General features: G+C 40.9%; 1 protein-coding gene across 2 annotated transcripts in view; it reads left to right on the top strand.

Moving 5' to 3' along the window:
* The window catches only part of LOC124547636 (zinc finger protein squeeze-like), a 253,666-nt gene that overhangs the window by 162,799 nt on the left and 75,981 nt on the right, over positions 1-14,886 (top strand). Inside the window, exon 2 of one of the 2 annotated variants that reach the window (XM_047125120.1) lies at positions 7,741-7,842. The exons of the other annotated variant lie outside the window; for it this stretch is intronic. Within the exon in view, the coding sequence (XP_046981076.1) occupies positions 7,741-7,842 (102 nt within the window). The remainder of the gene's footprint in view (positions 1-7,740; positions 7,843-14,886) is intronic. 2 annotated transcript variants of the gene reach the window in all.

The following is a 14,886-nucleotide window of genomic DNA, read 5'->3' as shown; positions in this document are numbered from 1 at the left end:
CCCCATCTCTCTGCTCTCCAATTGTGCCAGGATGTTTTCTGAGAACACTACACGGACATGCGGTGGTCTCGCGGTTCTAGGCGCGCAGTCCGGAACCGTGCGACTGCTACGGTCGCAGGTTCGAATCCTGCCTCGGGCATGGAAGTGTGTGATTTCCTTAGGTTAGTTAGGTTTAAGTAGTTCTAAGTTCTAGGGGACTGATGACCACAGCAGTTGAGTCCCATAGTGCTCAGAGCCATTTCATTTCTACACGGACATGAGGGTGCACATGTCACCCTCAAGACCACTGGCGCTTAATCGTGCCGAACAAGTCTGAGACACCATCGAACAGTGTGTATACGTCTACGAACGAGCTCCGATCAAACTCTCTGTATTGTGGACGGCGCCTGAGTCGTTTCGAATCAGGATGACCTCGATGCTTTTAGTATCTCGCGAATTTGTCTCTTTTGGATTTCATTCCACAATGTAATGTTGCCTTCATGAAGGCGCAGTGGGTCGTTACACAGTGCAAGGTTTGTGTCTGTCTTAAATGCTTATGGGAATGTATGTGCTACGGCAACCGCATAGTAATAACGTGATAAAAATTGCCCGGTGAGGTGTGAAATTGTTGATAAATGATCGCAGAATTCGAGACGTAGTCATTAAGTTTTAGTTAAATATGTGTAATTATGTTTGTGTTTGTTCTCATGTCGCTACAGCACTGTGCCGAAGGATTTTTATGTGTACCACTACTGCAGACAGGCCCTTGAAAACCACTCACACGATAATTACAACTCTGAGTATCCATCTTTTGACCCCAACACATTAGCTTTCAGACAGATGCATTAACGTGAAAGCAGTGTGTGTGTGTGTGTGTGTGTGTGTGTGTGTGTGTGTATGTGCGTGTGAGAGAGGGAGAGAGAGAGAGAGAGAGAGAGAGAGAGAGAGAGAATGATATTTGCGGGCAGCACAGTTCTGGAGGAGAGAGTGTTGTGCCTAGTGTACCTAGGAACATATTACGTTTTACGGTCGGTATTTCAGTCTAGTGACTGATTTTAGAATTACATGATGGAACGCGCACTGGAGAGTGACATAAGCAGTTGCCGCCGTTTTCTACGCTTTATGTTGTTGTTAGACGTGAAATTGTCTTTTGTGCAGCATTTGTAAATATTTGGAATTCCACATATTTAAGTGCTATATAATACTTAAAAGCAATTTGGAATATGTTATTAATTCTTCAATTACAGAATTATACGTCAATTAAAATTTTATATATTTTTAAAATAACTTAAATAGCAAGTGGACGGTGAAACCATGTTTCGTTAATGGAGCACCATGTTGTACCTTGAAGCAGAAGCTCTTTTACCATCGAAAATGTGATAGGTGCAAATTTAGTGAGTTTCTTTAATGTCTTAACAATTTCACCTGTCTTGAAACTGCAAATTTCTGTTGGTTTCCGGTACTTTCAGGATCAAATAGTATTTAAGTTAAAACGTAATTTTCATAATATTTCTGTTTAATATAATTTCACTTCATGATTATTGGTGTGTAGTAAAGTTCTTTGTAATAGACTGAAAAGATAAGGTTTTATCGAGTGCAAGGCTTTTAACTTTGAATAGAATATTAATTGTTCGTAGGTAGCCTAAAAATACTTTACCTTGGAATACGTTTTCACGTTAGAAAAGACCTCAATTTTCTGGGGCAGTTTCTGAAAATTCGGAGAAAGGGAGGAAGACTGCAGCAAATGAAAAGTGAATGCCTTCATTTAAACATCAATTCCTGGGCTGACTAGAGGCGAAAGTAAGAAGTGTGTTCCAAGGGACAACACCCTCCCCTACTACAAACTGTCCAGCGTTACTCGACACCAGTGTATTGCCTCTTTAAGGAAGGAGTCTCATATTAGACATCGCAACAGAGTGACTCATTACACAGTAGGATGCGCATTGCATCTTGTTAGTCCCCACGTTTCTAGAGGAGGAATGGACAGCAGTTCTCTGGAGAAGTATGAAACAGAGTTCAGTTGCAGTCTTGATGTAGGTAAAAGGTAGAATGGAACCGCCAATCTGATCCGAAGGCATGCGCGCTTTTTGAAGCGTGTTGATCTTGGGGAACAGATGTTGATGCCGTGGCTTATCTGTCTCAATGCTTTTGGATGGGACTGCTTTGTGAGCTAATATAGAATGCGACGAGAAGTCTATCGCCTAAATTGACAGTTGTTCTTAATAAAAAAAAAAAAAAACGCGGTGCAAATGAGTGCAAGTGATCTCGTCAGTTTTTCTAGTTTGTCTTAAAACCGTGAAGACTTATCATTCAAGAAACGTGATAGAGATCATACATCGAATGGACTGTAGTAACATTAATGCTAATCAGTTGTAAGAAAGTTTAAAATACTGTAAAAGTTGTGTGTCCAGAATTTTATGCTTCTGAAATGATTAACCATAATAAAATTTAGATGTGGTCTTAAGTCAGCGATTCGTGTGAAATAACAGCTTCCCTACAGCTGGCGCATCTAATATTTCTGTGTATGTGTAATTGCACTTTCCACTCACGGATTAACATATAATTTCAACTTCCACAGTTTACCAGGTAAATCACGCAATATATACCATTGAAATTGTATTTAATGTGTACTTTGTAAACGTATAATGGCTTTTCTGAAAACTAAATATTTTACTTCGTTACGAGTAAGAAACAGCGATTTAAAATAAAAGATTCACGAGAGGTGTCAGACTTTCTCTGCATTGTAACATCTCCGCCCTTGTGGAATCAACTGTGAAAACAACCTTGACAGTCATAGGGGTGGTAACTGATCTTTTCACAATGAACTGTAAATTATTTTAAAATAGGCGATACTGTAATCATAATTGATGAAATTCTATTAGAGTTCGTTAAATATAGGGAAAAAGCAAAAGTAATATTTCAGAAAGCGTTACTGGAGATTCTGAAAAGTGACTTTTTTCAAATATCTACGAGCTTGGGGGAGGGGAGGGAGGGGGGGAGGGGGGGGGGGGGGGAGGGGGTTCATTTCATACACGAAATATACTGAAAAATACAATCGTTGAGAGTGAACGTGATGTTTTGTTAATTTTTAAAAGTCTGTTTCGACAAAATTCTGTAAATTGTAGTAGAACAAGTTTAAGCACTTGAAAAATACGAAATACGAGAGACTACAACGCACGGATTGTAGTATAATAAATTCTTGCACTAAAAACGGATATCATTTCGTGTAAAATATTCCAACTTGTCGACATTTCTAACCGGTTTATAACAAAGGCACCTCAGGCTCTGCGGAAGGACGCTGCGGTGCTTGTTATTTATTCATCCCGGTTAATTGGCACACTGCTTGCCTCCAGCGACTCCGCTGAGCTATTGTTTTGCTAGTGCTCTTGTCCTTGCAGTAAGTAGGGTGCTGTGAAGCAGGAATCTGACATATACTGGTCAATGAGAAAAGTATCAGAGATCTCATGTTAAAAAAAGAAGCTTGTCACACCTAGTGTCGATACTGAGCTTGTTTCAGATCTCGTAGACAGTAATAACATAATCGTGGAACGATTTAGCCTATCTGATATCCTCCGCTCATTCAAGCCTGCATCCACAGGAAGTTCTGACCGCAAAATTGCGTCATTGGTGCCTTAATACGTGCTTAACTACTTCATGACACTCAAAATACAAAATGTACATTATACGCTGAATTATTTGACTCCACGATTATTTCTCGTTGAGGTAACGATATTAATAAAAACAGTAAAAGTAGAGTTCTGTCACCGACTGTGAAATTTACTGATACACAACGCACCAACGTTCTGTCAATTCACTGCTGCTTTTGTTATCCTGAAAGATCTAAGGGGCACTCAAAGGAAAACCGGACACACCCCACTAAGGGCCATGGAAAGTAACCATCATACACTTTAAGACATTTATCCCACTTGGAGACGAGACAGTAAATTCCTGTTTCATAGAACACGGTCTGACGCTGACGGATCCACAACGGCAGCCATTCTTGCACTTCCTCGTCCGAGTGAAACGGACGTCCATGCAAGTCATTCATCAGATCTACAAAGAAGCGCAAATCACGTAGCCTTCGTCCGATTGGGAATGCGCGGGCTAGTGTTATCCTGCGACAGTATGCTTCCTCTTCTCGTCGATTTCCTGGAGCGTGGAACCACAGTCTACCGCAGAGCAATGAAGGCACTTATCAGAAACTGTACGCGCCATTATGTCAAACGCCCAGGGATGCTATCGGACAGAATCATTCCGCTGCACGAAAACGCACGCCCCCACAGCGCCGATCGGACGAAGGCTGGGTTTGGGAAACACTGCAGCACCGTGCGGTTTTCACAACTTTGACACCGTAGTGAAAGACATACATGGACGTCGGTTTGGTCGGACTAGGAAGTACAAGAGTGCGTGCGGTTGTGAATCCATCAGCGGCCGACCGAGTTCAACGAAACAGGAATTGATTGTCTCGTCTCATTGCGATAAGCCGGCCGAAGTGGCCGAGCGGTTCTAGGCGCTGCAGTCTGGAACCGCGCGACCGCTACGCTCGCAGTTTCGAATCCTGTCTCGGGCATGGATGTGTGTGATGTCCTTAGGTTAGTTATGTTTAAGTAGTTCTAAGTTCTAGGGGACTGATGACCTCAGATGTTAAGTCCCATAGTGCTCAGAGCCACTTGAACCATTTTTGAACCATTGCGATAAATGTCGCGGGTGGTGATTATTTTTGAATGGTCCCATTGTGGCGGGTGTTCGGTTTTCATTTGACTACCCCTCGTAAATGGTGGAGAATTGATGTAAGTCCAAGCGTCCTTCCATGCTTAATGGGCGGTAAGACAAGAAGGTAGCTTAAAGGTAAGTTCCATGTCGACGTCAAGGTTAGTTGGAACGCAACCACCCACTGGACAAAAGCTGGGAATGGAAATCGGTCGTGGCCTGGTTTGAGGAACCAACCCAGCTTTCCCTTCAAGTACTTAATGGAAATTACGAAATAAATTTCGATCATAGAACGATAATTTAAAAATCAGGACCAACTGAATACTGCGGTCTAAGTTTCGTTCTTGGTCGGGTACAATGAGAAACAAGTATTGCTGCTCTTCATCACTGTGATTCCCACAGATAGCCAGTGCTTAATTCACAACTACTATCTTCTCTATTTATGAGAGCTTTTTGGGCTTAATGCTGACTTTAAGCTACATCACCAGACTGGCGGAAAGAAACAGTAACACCCGTCTAACACCGGCACTGACACTGTTAATGGCCTCATTTCGACGAAGATATTGCACAAGTTTCTTCGTGTAACCCATATTCAGTTGAACCGACTAATTGATCGTTAAATCTCATAGAATCACCAAACTGAGGGAATGATGACTGATAAGCTCCTCTTGCTCTTTCAAATAGTGGGAGAGATTTCTGCTGTGGGACAAAAATCGGGTGATATAGCGGCTCAGTCGAGGTGCCTATTGGCTACTTGAGTGTTCGTCGAACATGGAACGAATGGGTACAGCCCAGTGAACTCAGCTCGTGTCGTAATGCAAGATTTGGAAGTCACCGACACTTTTGAAATAAACATCCTGGTTCATAATCACGCTAGTGTGAATGAATGGGCCCAAGTCATGGCCCGAAAAACACACCCCAAAGCATTCCAAAACCATCTAAGGTCTGAACTCCTCCCTCCACATAATGCGTGTTCAATGCTTCGTTCGGTCGTCGGTGCACACGACGCATTATATTATTTGAAAAGAGGCAAAATATCGACTCGTGAAGTCACATGGAGTCACAGTGCACGACTTTGGTCAACCGTTATGCAGTTTCAGCGTTCTTTGGCCAACTGAAGCTCTGCAGCTTGTGTGCCGATTTGATTAGTGGCCTTCTGAGACGAACCGAGTAGAAATGTCCACAGCACGCAGTTCAACTGCTCGCTCGGAAACTAACTGCGATTGATACGAGCTTTCCGAGTATTGAACCAGATACGCGATTGGATTCAAGACTTCCTTGCAGTCGCTCTGAGCGGAACAAAATCGACAGATATAAAGGTAATTTCGGCAGAGCCATAAGTAAGTGTGATAGGACCGTTACTGTTTACAATGTATATAAATGATCTAGTAGAAATCGTCGGAAACTCTTTAATATTATTCGCAAATGTCACGATTGTGTGTAATGGAGTAACAACACCAGAAGATAGTATCAACTTGAAAAATGACCTACTGAGGGCTGATGAATGCCACGGGCTGTGGCAGCTGATCCTGAATATAAATAAATGTAACATGTTGCATATATATGGGAAAATAAATGCACTACTGTACAACTGCACTAGTGATAACAAATTGCTGGAAACAGTAACCACCGTAAAGTATCTAGGTGGAACTATCCAGAGTGACCTTAAGTGGACTGACCATATAGAACAAATAGCATTGAAAGAAAATGCCAGGTATATTCCCCATCGAGGAAATATCTTACGAAAATGTCAGTCATCCACGAAAGAAGTGACTTACAAGGCGCTTGTTTGACTGATTCGTGAGTATTGCTCTGGGACTGTTTCCAGATATGACTGATAGGAGGGAGGGACAGAGAGAGAGAGAGAGAGAGAAGATGCAACGAGGGGCGACGCGATCCGCCAAGCAATCATTTAATCGGCCCGAGAGTGCAACAGAGATGCTCAACAAACTCCAGTGGCAAACTTTACAGCAGAGGCATTGGGCAACACGGAGAGGTTTACTGTTATAATTTAGAGAGTGGTTTCTGGGAAGAGTCGGACAGTTTAATACTTCCTCCTAAATAATAATTTAGAGAGTGGTTTCTGGGAAGAGTCGGACAGTTTAATACTTCCTCCTAAATAAATTTCGCAGAATGACCAGGATGAGAAAATTCGAGGAATTAGAACTAATACACACTCTTCGCGACAATCATTCTTACCACACGCCATTTACAGAGAACAAGGGATCAGTTAGTAGTACCGGAAGTGCGCCCCGCCACATACTGCCGGGTGGCTTGCAGATCATTGATGTGGATGTAGTCGTAGACAGTGCTGCGTGACATGGCTGCGAGAGAAACGCCAGCTTTTGTAGACACGTTGGACTACCCGAGCTGATACGGCACACATTTGCAGGTTTATTCACGGGGTGATCACGTGCAAGTCGCAACAGGATAGCTCCTTTCTGCCACTGGGTCGTCTGTTGAAGTCGACCCTTCGTACTGCGATAATTTCACACAGCCGAGTGTCACATACCAAAGGTTTTACTGCCATGACTCAAGTCAGCGGTGGAGGGTAACATGACCGTATGGAAACATTTCTACATCATATACAGCGCAACAGATCGACCAGTGTGATGTTTTAGGGGGTAACTGATATTTTGTTCAGTGAGCTTATCTGTACTTCGCAGTATTTTTACTTACTCGTTACACAGGTTTATAGCTGCGTCAACTGACTACATGAAATACAGAGATTTCGTCTAAATGTAGCTCTGTATTTAAAGCGCTGCGTGGTGGCGTCAGACCAGAGGCTGCTGGAATACGAGAGGGACTACAGGACCGGCTGTCGCATTCCACGATTTCTTTCTTTCTTGTTCGTTTTGTTGTTTTAAAGACGTGGGCCGCACCACGTACTCTACACTAGTGCACTCTCACCCGCGCGGACGCATTCGGCCAGAGCTTGAGCTTTTCCTTTGCACACTCACTTGTCAGCAGAGCTTTGCGGAGTGCTGGCGGCAGCCGCTTGCCTGTGTTTCTTGCTGTAGCCGCTGTGCACTGACGGCGCTGCTGTTGCAGCCGTGTTCCCGACGCTGGCGCTGCACGGGCATGACTCGGCGCGGATGACGGCACACGACGAGTACAGCGAACGCCACCAGCGCAAACTCAGGGGCAGCCTGCGTGAGTCTGCACGCACTTACACCCACACCCACACCCACACACGCACCCACAGCACCACTCTCCTCCTGCACGTTACACTTTGCTTACATGCAGTTAGTTTCTTAGCTCTAACAAACAGCAGTCAATAAACCATAGACTCAGAACACTTCGTGCCTCGTACCTCTAACAGCCCAGGGCCATTTCTAGACCGGTGCACGTTCGCATGCACCAATGTCGAGTACCCGTATATTAACGTCGTTTGATACGTGGCAGTAGTTCTGTTAGGTAGTGAGGTTCGACAGGTGATATGGGCCTTGCTGAGTAAACCACTTCGTGATCTGCTGGAGTGATTCAGCGAAATGATAGAAAAACTAATTGGGATGTCCTGAACTCGCTGCTCACGAACAGAAGTACTTTTGTAACTCTTCTGCCGGCTCATTTGACTTCAATAAAAATTATGCATTTAATTCGCGAAGGCTAGGTTTGAGCTTCGTGGGACATAGCTTGGAAGCTAAAGTTGTTCCTTGCGAGGAGAACTCAAGTGCCATAACCTGATATTCCAGAAACTTCACTGAGTGGAAGAGGGATCAAAATAAGTGAACACATCTCTCAGCTTACCTGTAAATATTCGATCGTTTTGTAGAAAACGATGGTCAAAGTTTTCGAAACCTTTGTACTCTTTGGGGACTAAGTAACCTAACCGGAACGGTGGCACAGTGGTTAGCGCCACAGCTTCAACATCTCTTGTTTCCCGTGTCCTAAAACCGATTACTAGTATTATTTTTATTTTTCATTTATCCACTCATGTCCTTAAAAGATAACTACACGAATGTTTTCCAGTGTATACTGAAATAACGTTGTCCTTATTCCTATGCTAATTGTACATGTGGTGAATAGAAAAAAACCACAATAAGTGATTGGAAAAATTATTTGAAGTTGTTTTCGGTGAATTTTCTGTAGTGTATCTTGTTTCATTTGGTTCATAATCAATTGCAAGCACCAGGTTTTTGAAAAATGATCCGTTAAGCGTCGAGTGCCGCGAAATTACTGCTAACGTTTGAAATCTTCAGCAATGTTAACGACGCTTGTTTTCCTTGTGGTAGTCGTACGAAGAATGACGCTGTGTCAAACCTGTCTTCGTGTGATGCTCCTGATATTCATAATTTCTATGTTTCGAATGATTCAAATGGCTCTGAGCACTATGGGACTTAACTTCTGAGGTCATCAGTCCCCTAGAACTTGGAACTACTTAAACCCAACTAACCTAAGGACATCACACACATCCATGCCCGAGGCAGGATTCGAACCTGCGACCGTAGCGGTCGCGCGGTTCCAGGCTGTAGCGCCTAGAACCGCTCGGCCACGACGGCCGGCTGTTTCGAATGTTTCTATGATCTGTATCATCCAAGCGAACGCACCAAATATTCCCTAAGAATAAACATATGAATAATAGATGTATGATGCTTATAATGAAACCCAATTGTAATTTGCAGTTAATACGCTGAAGCCCCAAAGAAAGTGGGATATGAATGCGTATTCAAATAAAGAGATAAGTAAACAGGCAGAATACGGCGCTGCGGTCGGCAACGCCTATATAAGACAAGCGTCTGGCGCAGTTGTTAGATCGGTTGCTGCTGCTACAGTGGTAGGTTATCAAGACTTAAGAGAGTTTGAACGTGTTGTTATAGTCGGCGCTCGAGGGATGGGACACAGCTTCTCCGAGGTAGCGATGAAGTGGTGATTTTCTTGTATGACCATTTCACGAGTTACCGTGAATATGAGGAATCCTGTAAAACATCAAATCTCCGACATCGCAGCGGCCGGAAAAAGATCATGTAAGAACGGGACCAACGACAACTGAAGAGAATCGTTCAACGTGTCAGAAGTGCAACTCTCCCGCAAATCGCTGCAGATTTTAATGCTGGGCCATCAGCAAGCGAATCATTAAACGAAATATCATCGTTATGGGCTTTCGGAGCCGAAGGCCCACTCGTGTACCCTTGATGGCTGCAAAACACAAAGCTTTACGCCTCGCCTGGGGACGTCGACACCGACATTGGACTGTTGATGACTGGAAACATTTTGCATGGTCGGATGAGTCTCGTTTCAAATTGTATCGAGAGGATAAACGTGTACGGGTATGGAGACAACCTCGTGAATCCATAGACCCTGCATGTCAGCTGGGGACTGTTCAAGCTGGTTCAGGCTCTGTAATGGTGTGGGCCTGTGCAGTTGGAGTGATATTGGACCCCTAATAGACTAGATACAACTCTGACAGGTGACTCCGCGCATTCAGAATTGCTACAGAGTGGCTCCAGGAACACTCTTCTTAGTATAAACACTGGCCACTCTTCTTAGTATAAACACTGGCCACCAAACTCCCAAGACATGAACATTATTGAGCATATCTGGGATGCCTTGCAACGTGCTGTTCAAAATATATCTCCACCCCCTCGTGCTCTTACGGATTTATGGAAAGCCCTACAAGATTCCTGGTGTCAGTTCCCTCCATCACTACTTCGGACATTTAGTCGAGTCCATGCCACGTCGTGTTGCGGGACTTTTGCATGTTCGCGGGGGCCCTACACGGTATTAGGGAGGCGTACCAGTTTCTTTGGTTCTTCAGCCTTTGTATTCCCTAAGTTGATGAGATGTAAGAAACATTCGTTTTGTGATCTTCTACGGACATGAGTAGAGAAATGGAAAGAGAAAACAAATAAAAACAATGATTGTGTTTCGAACATGGGACACGAAAGTGAGAAGCCGCTACGCTAGCCACTATGCTACCAATTGAGATGAGCTGATCGCGAGCGAAAAGTCGTTTAAGTTACGTCAGCAATTTTGACGGTCGTTTCCTCAAAGACGGACGAGTATCTAGGGATAAACCGTGACAAGTGTACGCTTATTTTGGCTCCTCTTCCATTGAGCGAAATTTCTGGGAGTCGGGTTATGGCACTTCCCGTGTTCTCCTCGTTAGCAAGCTCAACAGTAGCCATTACCCTACTTGCAGAGCAGCACTGTCTTTGCCACCGCAAGTATGAACATTTATCACAAGACATCACATGTTTATAAAGATCTGAATCATACGACAGAAACGAGCAGCGTGTGTGAGCGGAATAGACTAATGTAAGATCATATATTGCTTTCGCTGTGACGATTATAGTCTTCATTTTCACAGCAATGAAATAGAGTTTCTTCTTATGGCTCATGGAGGACCACAGCAATGGAGATACCTGGAAAATAGATTGTGGAAGATAAGCAATATATTAAACAGATAGTGAAGGAAATGAGGGTAAAGATGAATAAATCGTATTTTAGAAAACTTAGAAAAAGCTACATAATACGTGAAGTATGTGAACAGTAATCGGCATCGACAGAGAAAACATGAAACGGCAAGAAGTAATGTCCCGAAATCGTTTGGAACTAGAATAAAGTTCTTCTGAATCGAAGTCCTCGACAGTTATGCAAGATACATGTTCTAGAGCAAAAGGACAGTCATGCCTTTTACGGGCATGTAGGCGGAGTAGCTCAATGAAAAAGTAATATTGAAAATACGCAGAGAATGGCAACCATTGTTCGGAATAAAGTAAGCTAAGAGAAGAGGACAAAATAAAATTGTGGACATGAATTACAGAAAACTTTGGGTAGCTTACTACAAATGCAAATTAAGTTCTCTATATCACATGATACTCTCTTTTCACCAAGGAAAGGGGAATTTCAAAAGAAAATTAAATTTGTGCTCATGAACTGTCGGTTTCTACATAGTAAATGAAAATTATAAGTGGTGTAATGTCAGTTAGACAGCGAGATTATTGGGAAGAGATGAAATATTGGGACATATAGCGGCCAGACCCATTTCCATCTTTCACATCTGGCAATGATTTCTATTAGTGAAAAATGTCAAACTGCACAGTGATTGCAGGTGCACATTAACTATTCTAGTACAACTGGAGCCAATATGACCCTATAACAACAATGAAATTATACATCCTCCTTGTTTTAAAGCCGTTATTTTCAGAATGTATTGCTTTCTCTCATTCATTTCTACACATTAAAAATTATTCATATTTTTGGCACAGAGTATCAGTGGGCCCAATATTACCCAAATTTTGTTTATTTATTTCTTGAATGTGACATTTACGAAGACAAAATGATGAATTTTGCGTTGAACAGGTTTTATCCGAAATATCTGCTATAATTAAAATACTTTTTCCCGCCTTTTTTTTGTATCTATTGTTAGGGTTTCTTGTCTCAGACGTTGTTGTAGCATTCCTTGTGCCACTGGGGTCATTGTGACCCCTACAGACGTTGGAAAATTACATCTCCCTTATTTTCAAAGCTATTATTATCTAAATACGACTTTAGACCTCTGAGTCAGTTGTATAAAATGATGTTTTGTCAGTTTTATATTTACAACACATCAAAATTTATTCATGTTTTTTGTGCTGAGTACCACTGGGGTCAATATGACCCTAGTCTAAATTTTTGTTTCTTGAATGTAGTATTCACTAAAATAGAACTATGACTGTTACATCAGACAACTATAGTGTATGTTTTATGTTAGTTCCTTCAAATACAAACAATATATCCTGTGTAAATAACATCAAGCTCTATGATCCTAGTGATACTCAGTGAAACAAAAAAATCCTGGTAGTAGGAGGGTTAATCTGTAGGTCCCCTATAAATGGCTGGGTAAGGCAATTGAAAGGACAGAAGAGAGGAGTGTATGACCACCAAGGAAAGCAATGTTGCGTTCAAGTAAATTTTCGTTTCAAATCTGACATTAGAATTAATAGAATTAGGGTAATGAGCAAGAAAACATAAATCATTTGTATTGGATTTGAACCCTACTTCTCTTAAAAAGTAGTCCTGTATCTTCACCACTAAGCATCCTTGTGAAACATGAAGCAACAAACAGAACTGTTGTGTTGGTTCTTACATATGGACATAAAATAGGGACGGAATATGGCCAATAACTTAATAAAGAACTAAACTGAAAAATCTGTTTGTGGGAGAGACAATAAATACTATTACGATCTACTATAAAGGTATTTTTTCCACTTCACTTTCAGCATTAAAAGTACTTTTTTGAAAACATTTCGAATTTAGATGATCAGTCAGTCCATTTCTCTACGAGATTCATAGCAATGCAAGGAACAGAGATAATATTATGTGCAACAGGCTAAACAGTGACTGTAAATTTGCACTAGCAATACTTATGTTAACTGCCTTCAGTATGGTTTGTAATACATATTACTGCTGTATCTCCTGAAAGCCTCTACAACTAAAACGTTTTTAGAGGTATAGCTTGTTCCAAATAAATATCTTCAGTTGTTACAGTTGTTTAATTTTCTGCAAGTGAGATCTTTCCCTCAACATGTTTGTTCTGTTTATATCTTTCCCTGTAAATCAGTCCTAAGTCACACCTTACTGAATGCATCTAGTCTCCATTATTTCAAATTACAAGCTCCTCAACATCACATTTCTAAAAGCCACATGTCTATTGATTGTACCACATTTGTTTAAACAAAGCACTACACTCCAAATAAACACGTTCTGATGCTAGACTTATATAGTTCCATTAGGCCTCTTTATGGCAATTTTTGTATCTTAGACAAATAGTTAATTCTGATAATTTTTATTGCCTTCAACTTGTATCTGTTTTTCAGTGTTAATATGTAATACATACACTTACAAAAGTCTTTACCTTTTTATACCTGCCATGAAGCATTATATTTATTAAAAAGCATAGTAAAATGGGAAACCTCAGTGAAGTGAACGATAGAATTATGTAACTTAAATAAATTTGAAAATCTAAAAACATATAAAAAGACTAGCTGTTATTACATTCCAAGACAACTCTGGTCACATTAGAGAGAATAGAGATCCCTACATATACACATCTGTGTGAATGAGCTAGTTAGGGTATAAATATGTAACTTTTTTATTTTGTTTATTTGTTTGCAACAACTCTGGTCACATTAGAGAGAATAGAGATCCCTACATTTACACATCTGTGTGAATGAGCTAGTTAGGGTATAAATATGTAACTTTTTTATTTTGTTTATTTGTTTGCTCTGGAAAGATTAACGGTATCAGGCTTGTTACACATTTTACATTACAGTGATTATCACTCACATTTTAGAAGTCCTCACATTTAGAATGGAACTCAACACTTCCCAATAACTGATACACATGATGGAAATAGTAGTAGCTACAACAGAAAAAAACAGTTAACACTACATGATGAAAAGCAGATCAAAAATTAAATTACAGGCAGGTAGGTTTAAACTGGGGGTACTGACAGCAGTGGACATGAATGAAGGGGTGGGAGAGGTTGAGACAGAGGAAAGTGTAATACATAACAAGAGATCAACAGAGGATGACAGAAACTGTCATAACAACCCAGAAACTAAAAAGATAAAGAATCGTAACTGGGAGCAGAAAGAGGCTTTTATGTTATTGTTTGATAGGGATAAATGACCAGATATATTAATTTTACATTAAATATTATGATATTGACAAAAGAAAATGCTGAAAGAATAATGCCTCTTCATAATGTCTTCATCAGCATTTAGGTTTCTGTTTCTAATGACCTCATTGCAACCATGGAAAAATTCATGTCATATAATCATAAACACATATTTCTTAACTTAAATTCTATAAAACTAACGCCATTTACAGTCTCTACTCTATAGATACACTAAGATATAATCAGATGCTCAAGTTAGATCTGTGGTCTGGGTTTGAACCACTGTTTATTACTTGTTCCTGTCAAGTCAAATTCTCTCCAAAGTAATTTCCACTAGTTTCTACCCATTATTATTCTTTTAGTTTTCTACATAGTATTTAATGTAACATAGTTAATGGTACTTCCAAATTAAGTTTTTCAGATTCACTTCTTTAATTTTTAATTACAACTTTTGTACATGATGTTTGTACTTAGAATACCAAAATAGACTTTAGATCACTAGAAATACATTTTACAAAATTTCCAAATGTATTGTTGACTTGTAGTTTGAACACCATTTTATTCACTTCTTTTATACTATGACTTATGAGCAT

Source organism: Schistocerca americana, chromosome 1 (assembly GCF_021461395.2).
Source record: "Schistocerca americana isolate TAMUIC-IGC-003095 chromosome 1, iqSchAmer2.1, whole genome shotgun sequence".
Taxonomy (NCBI): domain Eukaryota; kingdom Metazoa; phylum Arthropoda; class Insecta; order Orthoptera; family Acrididae; genus Schistocerca; species Schistocerca americana.
The sequence above is the reverse complement of the archived record's forward strand: the minus strand, read 5'-3'. Positions and strand labels throughout refer to the sequence as shown.